Raw genomic sequence first — 9,206 nt, 5'->3', positions numbered from 1 at the left:
AGGTAAGCTGCAGAGCTCCCCGCAGTGCAAAACAGTCCAGTGGCACCTTTAATGTCATGCCCAACGTGCCACCCGACCGAGTGGACCCTGATCCCAGGGACTCTGCACCTTCCACATCCAAGGAAGAGCTCCCTGCACCCCTGGACGTAAGTTTTGCAGAGGATGAACACCGACTGCCAGAAGGGTTCGCACCTGGAGCCGCTCCTGCAGAGCCGAGCGCAAGCTCCACACCCCCTGATTCCCCTCCACCTGTAGCTTGTTTAAGAGACCAAAGGAGACGGGATTTGACAACCCAGCGCAGGGAAGCACGCATGTGTGGGATGCATCCTCTGAGTCCAGAGTATTAACTGGAGCCAGGACTCCATAATCAGCCGGCAATTAGGAACACAGGGAACAGGCTTTTAAGGAAGCCCTCTTCACTACCTACCTCGTGCTGGCAACTGATCACATGATTGAATCGCTACACCTCGGACTTTACATCTTGTTTCCTGACTTTCTGCTTGACTCCCTCGGCTTTTTGACTCCAGACTGCATGACATCGTTCTTCTGGCTCCCTGACCTTGGAATGTGTAAGCTGACTCTGAACAACGGCTTTCGGCTTTACAACTCGGACTGCCAATCTCCGGTAAACCTTAGACTGTGCGAGTGACCTGATATTTTGGATTACGCTTTTGTTTCTCTGCCTATCTGGTGCTCTGACCTCAGCCTGTGTTTTTGGATACTCTGTGCCTTGCCTAGTCCGCCCCGCCAGGGCTATCGTGACATCCACACGTGGGCGGCGAGGGCTGGAGGGAAGGGGACTTGCCTCGGCTGGCTGGGAAGGAAGGAAGCCAGACTGTGTGCTAAGCTTGATTGATGAGAAGGGCTGTGGAGGGATCTCTGGCTTGGGAAAGGTTGTTGCTGGACTCAAATTTGGTCCCAAGCAGGACTGGGCTTTTGCGTTGCTGTCATTAGGCTGACTGTATGCCAAACTGCGGAGTTGTGGGTGCTCTGGAAGTACCTTCTCCTCTTGGGGACACATCATGGCTCAGCTGTAGAGCATCTGATTGGTATGAAGAAAGTCTGGATTACTTTCCCTATGCTGAAGAGTCTGGGACTTTTCAATTTAGAAAAGAAATGGCTAGGAGTTTACAGAGTTTATACAAAGGGTAGAGAGAGTAGACAGAGAGTGCTTTTTCCTTTCTCCCAAAATACTAGAACTGGAGGGCTTCCAATGAAGTTGATGGGCAGTAGATTCGGGATGGACAAGAGAAAATACTGCACACAGCAAGTTATTAAAATGTGGAATTTGCTGCCAAAAGATATAGTGATGGCCACAGGCATGGGCAGCTTTAAAACGGGACTAGACAGATTCAGGGGGGAGCGGTCTATCAGTGGTTATTAGTCATGGTGACTAAAGGGAACCTCCACATTAAGAGGCAGACAGTCTCTGAATCCCAGAGTCAGGAGGCAACATCAGGGTAAGGCCTCGGCCTGTACACCCTATTGTTGACCATCCAGAGGACAGATTGGCCACTGTGTGAGACAGGATGGACCGCTGGTCTGATCCAGCAGGGCTCTTCTTTTCTTATGTCCCAGGTTCAATTCCTGGGTTAAGAATGAAAGAGAGACAACAGGACCTTTCTGACATAGGAATCAACTGTGTGCCATAAACTGCATTTAAGTGTGGTTTGCTGTGCATACCTTCTTAGACTATTCAATTGTTCTTTGTGTTTTTCTGTTTGAGAAAATCAGAGGTTCTATTCCTTGTTCTCATAATTACAAAAAAAAGTAATTGTTCTTTGTGTTTTTCTGTTTGAGAAAATCAGAGGTTCTATTCCTTGTTCTCATAATTACAAAAAAAAGTAATTGTTCTTTGTGTTTTTCTGTTTGAGAAAATCAGAGATTGTATTACTTGTTCTCATAATTACAAAAAAAGAAATTAGCAATTCCAAATGTTGTGTTTTTCATTCTTCCTAAAATGCATTTACGTTTGAAAATTGGTGGCCGCACGGGGGGGAGGGGGGCGCCAGAAGGTAGCCTCACCTAGTGTGCAAAAAAACCTGGCACCAGCCTTGCACAGCAGGGTAGTTGAAGGGCTGCTCCCAGGAATTTTGATTGCACCCCCTCCAGAGGGATAAAACAAGAGGATGGTGGCCCAATCATGGTCCCATATAAGAGGTAAGCCAATGATTTAGCCTGAAATAGTTTAAGGGCAGCTGAAATGTATTGACCACCCTTAGTATGTGAGGATTTAATTATATTATGGATAGATTTCTGTCCAGCATCAGCTACATAGTCACAATGGGCTTTCTTCGAGCCAGAGTCATGTAGCAAGATCTTTCACACTACAGACATCAAACAAATAAAGGTAGACACCAACATCCCATGCTACAGAAGGCCAGCAGTCATCTCTATCAAATTTTCATCAACTGCACTGGTGTTCATAATCAAAGTGTGAAGTCCACATCAGTTAAACTTCCAAGAGCAAGCACGCATCACAAAACACTAGCCAATACGACAAGCACCTTTCACAAGATACCACCTGCAGAAGAACAGATGACCCCAAGTTCAAGCTTCTCCCCTTTGTGAATCTACCATAACTGCAACTAGTTATGTTTTTGTCTGCTGACTAAGACTGTTGTGGGTGCCAGTGATGTTTTTATAGATTTCATGATCCTGCAAGTCATACAGATCCATGTTTTGGTGAAAGAACACAGAATAAATAATTCACTAATCAACGCGTGAGAATTCATATACCCTCTTATAGACAGAAAGCGAAAGGGGAGCTCAAAAGTAACCATCCTCTCAAAAGTCCAGCATCAAAACAGAAACCCGAATGTGAATCCTGCCCTGCCCTGAATCATGCAAAAACAAAACTACAGAACTGTATCTCTGATCATAAACAGATCACAAAACTCTTCACCAAAGTTCTTAGAAGGGCGAGTGACATTAGTGGCAACTCGGTTCTATTTGAACAATTTGTACGGAGTGCGGTTAGGGTGCAACACAAGGGGGCTGATAAGGGACTCCTCAGACCTCACATACAACAATGATCAGTGTTCCCTCTAAGCTGAGTTAGTGTGAGCTAGCTCACAGTTTTTTAGCCTCCGGCTCACACATTTTTGTCCTGGCTCAGGAAGGATGGCTCCAGAGCAAACTAACTTATGCAGTAGCCAAAGTGCTCGCTCACAACTTTTATGCCAGTAGCTCACAAAGTAGAATTTTTGCTCACTAGACTCCACAGCTTAGAGGGAACATTGACAATGATGTCCTAAATGTTACAATTTGCCAGGTGAATAATGCTTTCAGCAGCAGAGGGAAGGGTCACCACCAGCCTCCCAGCCCCAAACAAAATTATTCTGTACAGAGAAGGGGGGGAAAGACTCTCACATTTGCTACGTTTTTGTTTTGATTTCTTGCCGCTGCTTCTTGCAAGAGCTAGCGTGTCAGTGGCTCTGAGCATGCCAGTAAAAATGCGGCATATAAATATAATAAAGTGCAGCAAGGACACAGCTTTCGGTCACACCACCTATTCCGCAACAGGCACACCATGCCATAGAGCAGAGTCCAAGCAACCTACCTGACATGTTCATTGAGGGTGTAGAGTTCATTGTTTTGCAAGCCTCCCCCTTTGAACACATTGATCACTGCCGTTTGAACGCTGCCAAATAAAAGCGAGACAGTTAGGGCAGCCATAAACAATGCATGTCAGTGTGATTTACACTGAGCAATGAAACTGCAGTCAAGAGCCATGTAAATATATCAGTAAGGGGAGAACGAGATTAATTGTTCTTTAAATTGCTTCTGCTTCCCCCACGTTAGATTTGTTTACCTATGTGCCAATCAGTCGCAAAGCAGAAAGTACTTACGCACATGCCAAGGGAGAAAGAGTTGTAACATTACAGCATGTACTGCCATTATTAGCTGTCTGCCTTTACATGACCATTGCACTGCAGGTATAACATATTCATTAGCAAGAATATCATTGGAATTTTTTTGCTATCAGTATGCAAGCTAATCCCATAAAATATGAGGATTGCAGTAGATTTATCACAGAAGACTATCAATCACAAGAAGAAAAGGAGGAAATCAAGAACTGCATTACACAAAAGGTCATCAGGTTTTCCATTCATGTTGTATTGCATAGCCACTTAAGACATGATAGCCATGGGGGAAAGTACAGGCTCCCCAACCGATCAGGTTATTATATATTTATGCCCCATTTTCTCCCCAATGGTGGCCCAAAGTGGCTTATGATCTTGTGTGCCCTCACTCCATTTATCCTCACAACAACCACACTGTGTGGTAGGTTAGGCTGAGAGAGTGACTGGCCCATGGTCACCCAAGAAGCTCCATAGCACAGTGGGGGGTACAAACCTGGGTATCCCAAAGCCCAGTTCAACACTGCAACCACTACACCACACTGACACTTGTATTCCCCGAGAAACGATATTTTCACATATGTCGCATCATAGGGATGGGATGCTAGACTGACGGGATCCACTCCAATCACACAACTATACTAATAAATAAAGATGGTAGGAGCTACAAGTTAGCACATGCACATCACCTGAAGGGGTGACTGCATTCAATTTCTCCTGCCTCCAAATAAACAGGGGCTGTAAAGGAAAGGGCCCATCATATGAGAATAAACTGACCTATATGTGACTCAGCCTAAGGAAGTGTCATATGATTCTATTCACCTGTTCCAAGCAGAACTGGAACTGAGATTCAGAGACTGCCGAGCTGCCAGAAAACGTGGCAAGTCTGTCAGCACTGGGGAACTCATGAAGCGTGGCCGGGGTCTTCGGAATGAGCCCATCTTCTGAAACTGGAAGGCAAGAGGTGAGGCTATGGTAGAACCTTTAGTCATAGATGGAGAAAGGCCAGGAAATGGTTTCTTGAAAGAGGCCAAAAAGACGTAAGTGAACTGGGACAGATGTCTTTCTTCTGTTCTTCGAAGTCAGAATGAAACCTGGAGAAAGAGAAAGGGAGAGAGAGAGAGAGGCTTAAAACTGAGGCTTGACTAATACATAGTGCGTATGAAGCATCTCAATTCTAGAGCACCAGGATTCTGTTGCAAGGAACAACTTATTGACACAATACGACTATAACTAACCTCCTTAACTGAACTGTTATGCTCACTTCCGCCTGCATGGTCCACCAAGGGCCAAGCGGAACAATTATTTCCATAAAATATAGTTTCAGTTCAAACATGTTGCTTGTCAAAATTAAGAAATACATTACCACTCTGGGAAAGGTATCACTGATTTTGTTTTTAGAAACTTGTTAATACAACTGAGGAAACAACACATAAAGAAGATGGAGATAAATTTCACTCACAAAATACAATCTATTTTGCTTGAAGAGTTTCTATTTAAAATGGCTACACAAACGGCTTAGCTCTCAAATCAAAAAGACTCTTGAAATATACACACATCCATAAAATATCAACTGAAAGACATTTATTCAAGCAAACCATTGTCTAAACTGGGTACTTCTAATCAGCTGGTTGAGCACATAAGAAAAGCACATCGTTTCATGTTCAGTTTCCAAGTGATTTTACAGCTCTACCTGAGTAAAAAACAACATTTTGAAACCTAGGAGAATGCCTCAGCCTGGCAGTTTCAAGGCTATGCCTCACTGTTATTTGTCAGTGGAAATTTCCTTTAAAGTTCAGAGACAAGCCTCAGGCCCAGGATTGTTACTAGGCCAGAGTGAAATTATTTTTGTCACCCAGCCTAATTCTTTTGCTTTGTTTAGCTGTGAGTCAGGATTAAACAAATGGGCACTATGGAATTGTACACGCACTTTTTATTTAAAATCAGCCATGCCAAGTTGTACCTAATAGGCAGCAAATATGCTCCCATGTTCATTTGTTGTGTGATTAAGAATGTGCACAAAAAGCAGCAGACTATATCTCAGCCCAGCCATAAACATAACATGACCTTAGCCCAGGGGTCTCCAACTGGTAACTTGCGAGGTACTAAGCAGCTTGCAGGCAGCCGCAGAGTAACTTGTGCATCCCCTAGAAGACCCCCTCCCCCCCAAAAAAACATGCTCTTTTTTTATGCCCCTGGAGGGGATTTTGTATTGCATTTTTTATAATACTACAAACTACAACAGAAAATGTGGGAGGGGGACTACATTTATGGGATAAAAGAAAGATACCCACTACTAACTAAAAACCCAAGAGAGGAGATCTTCTGATCATCTTAAACAAACATCAAGTCTTAATCCCGCTAATCCCACGCTCAATTTTTTTAAGCTTTATTTTTTTTTTTCTGTACTGCTAAACGGGTGCTCTTTGTGTTTCAAGGACAGAACAAAAATCGGTAACGTGCCGGGGCAGAGATTACAGCTTCTTAAGGAAAAGGTGGATTCCTTAGGCCAGGGGTCCCCAACCATTTTGCGCTTGCGGGCACTTTTGGAATTCTGACACAGTGTGGTGGGTGCTGCCATAAAACGGTTCCTGCATGAGGTAGAGCCAAGTACAAAATGGTTACACCAGCTTACCTGCAGTCACACAGCAGATCCTTGTGCGATAGTTGCAGTGGCCGCCAAAGTAACATTTAAAAAAAACCCTGCACAGCCAATCAAATCTCCAGTGGCCAACCAGAAGCCCTGCTGGGCAAAAACCCCACATGGCTATGCCTACTTTCTAAAAACACTTGCTGGGTTCCAGAAAAGGTGTCAGATGGCACCTATGGGCACCACGTTGAGGAGCCCTGCCTCAGGCGATCCACCCTCTCTCAACCTCAGCCCTAACTCTACAGAGAACCTGGAAATAGCACTAGCCAGCCTTACATGCTTGTCATAAATATTACAGTTTACAGCAATATTAATGTGGCATTTTGCCTCAATGTTGTTGTTATTATCAACTTCACTCAATGATTTTCTTGTGGAAACCAAAACTGGCATCTTCATCGGAATTGTATATTTCTAGATGCAGACAGTAAATCGGCAGCTTCTGAAAACCAAATCCTGCAGACAATGATCAGCTGCCAAAACAGATCTATACCACTGTTTTCTTGAAACATTCTTACTTTGGCTTTCCTTAGTGATAAGAATTTGTTGAGCCATTCAGAAGACTGATTCAAAACACTTCTGAAGACCCAGCTAACTCTACACAGTTTGGGACTATGGCACTTGAAAGATTACTTTCTGTCATACAAACCAGCCTCCACTGTCAGAAGCAAGGTGGGCGAGCAGAAGACACACAGATCCTGTCGTAGCACAACAGAAACCCTGAAACTCCCTTCAATGGCCTGCCTGGCATCAGATCTGCAAAGATACGTTCATTTCCCTTCATTACATTCATTAGGCACCCGGCAAAGATACGTTCATTTTCCTGTGCTTTTTTGCATGCCTTTCTTCCCACAGTAAACCTTTCAGCTGAAGTTCTATCTCCTGTCTTTCATCTCTGGCTCACTGGTGGTTTTAAGTAGATTGTTACTGCTTTTGTGGTTATGGCTTTTAGGCATGGCGCTTTAGATTTTCAGGATTCACCCACTTGATGCTGCTTTTAAGAGTTTTGTTCCCATTTTATGCTGTTGTCGCTCCTATGGTTCCCACTTATTTTTTAATTTAATGCTGTAAGTCTCCTTAAACACATTTTCTCGGAGAGAGTGGAGTATAACTATTTTAAAACAAATAACAAAATAGAACAGCATAATACTGAACATTAAAATATGGGAGACCAATTTTCAAAGTCCTACTGAAAGCTGCAGCAGTCACCATCTCTCAGCCTAACCTACTTCAGAGGGCTGCTGGGAGAATACGAACACTCTACAACACACTTGATACTGAAATGTGCTACTGTAAACACTGCTGTGACTTCCTCAGAGAAATGTATCACAGTGACATTCTTTTACAACTGCAACCGATTCCAGTGAGTTCAGAAGAATGTTTAAGGCATGAGGCGTAGAAGCATCATTTTTAAAAAAACACAAATGGCCTCTGGAGGAGCAGCCGCAATACTCCTGTGCTCTTAAGTGAACACTCAGCTTATACTTAGCCTGGCATCATTTAAAAACCAGATATGCTCTGAAGGACCTAACAGGGACCCAGTTCCAGAATATTTCATTTCCCACACTTGAATGACAACAGTGTTTCCTTAAACAGTTCCAAAGTTCCCAGGCTTCCTTTTGAAAGCTCTCCATCTACCAAAGGCGGCTCTTAGTCATTTGCTGGCCACACCCATGCCACATACTCTTTAATGAGAATAAGATATTATCCTTGAGGTTAAGAGTTATTTGTAGTAATAGGGCTTTTAGGAGCCTTCTTGGCATTCTAGTACCTCTGGCTACCAGAAACAAACAACATGTAACAGGCACAATATGTATTTAACTGTTTCCTGTAAAACACAAGGAACTAATGTTCTTATACAAACACTTGCACTAATTTCCACCATTTGACATTTTCCAGGGATCCGGCATTCAGCTGAACTGTATTCTGCAACCACACCAGCACTAATTAAAATAGTCAAGCAGTGGTGCCGAAAGACTATTAATCACAGGACAGAAACTGTAATGAGGATCAGGCATGGCAGCATCAGCTTCTATTACCAGCAGAGTTGCAAACAATCATGGACAAAAAAGGGTGGACTCTAAAACAGGGGTCATTTCCTGCGGGAGCGCACAGGAATGGAGCTCCGGCAGTAAGGAGCTCAGGGGGCGGGCACATATAACAAGCCCCACCCCCTGCTCCCAGCAGCCCTCAGTCGGGCCACAAGGAACAAGAAGCAGCCAGGTAAGTTGCAGAGCCCCCCCCCCGGCCGCCTTCAGGTACAAGCTCTCCCTCCTCTGTGAAGGCAGATCTGCACATTCCCCCCCAATAGATAGCAATCCAAAACAGTCCAGTGGAGTCTGAGCGGTGGGTGTTGCCTTCTGACACACTTCCGGTGATGTCAGGGGGTGTGGCATATGCAAATAAGTTATGCGAATAGGTTATGCTAATGAGCCCCTGCAGCTCTTTTTCTACGAAATGACCCCTGCTCTAAATGCAAGCTTAGTAAAGGTAAATGTTTCCCTTGCTCGAAAGCCAGTTGAATCCAACTCTAGGAGGCAGTGCTCATCTCCATTTCCAAGCTGAAGAGCCAGAGCTGTCTGAAGACGTTTCCGTGGTCATGTGGTCGGCATGACTAAACGCTGAGGCGCACAGAACATTCAGGGCCGGCTCGCCCGCTAGGTGAACTAGGCCTTCACCTAGAGCGCGAGCCGGCC

At 44.4% G+C, this 9,206-nt stretch overlaps 1 protein-coding gene across 1 annotated transcript in view; it reads right to left on the bottom strand.

Annotated features, from left to right (window-relative positions):
* Positions 1-9,206, bottom strand: part of PRR5L (proline rich 5 like) — a 78,117-nt gene that overhangs the window by 50,871 nt on the left and 18,040 nt on the right. The window contains exons 2-3 of the mRNA XM_015419020.1: positions 4,686-4,957; positions 3,563-3,643 (exon numbers count right to left, since the gene is read on the bottom strand). Of these exons, the coding sequence (XP_015274506.1) occupies positions 3,563-3,643; positions 4,686-4,855 (251 nt within the window). The 5' untranslated portion in view covers positions 4,856-4,957. The remainder of the gene's footprint in view (positions 1-3,562; positions 3,644-4,685; positions 4,958-9,206) is intronic.

This window comes from Gekko japonicus, unplaced genomic scaffold (assembly GCF_001447785.1).
Source record: "Gekko japonicus isolate JY-2015 unplaced genomic scaffold, Gekko_japonicus_V1.1 scaffold3784, whole genome shotgun sequence".
NCBI lineage: Eukaryota > Metazoa > Chordata > Lepidosauria > Squamata > Gekkonidae > Gekko > Gekko japonicus.
Note: the sequence above shows the minus strand (reverse complement) of the source record. Positions and strands in the feature narration are given on the sequence as shown.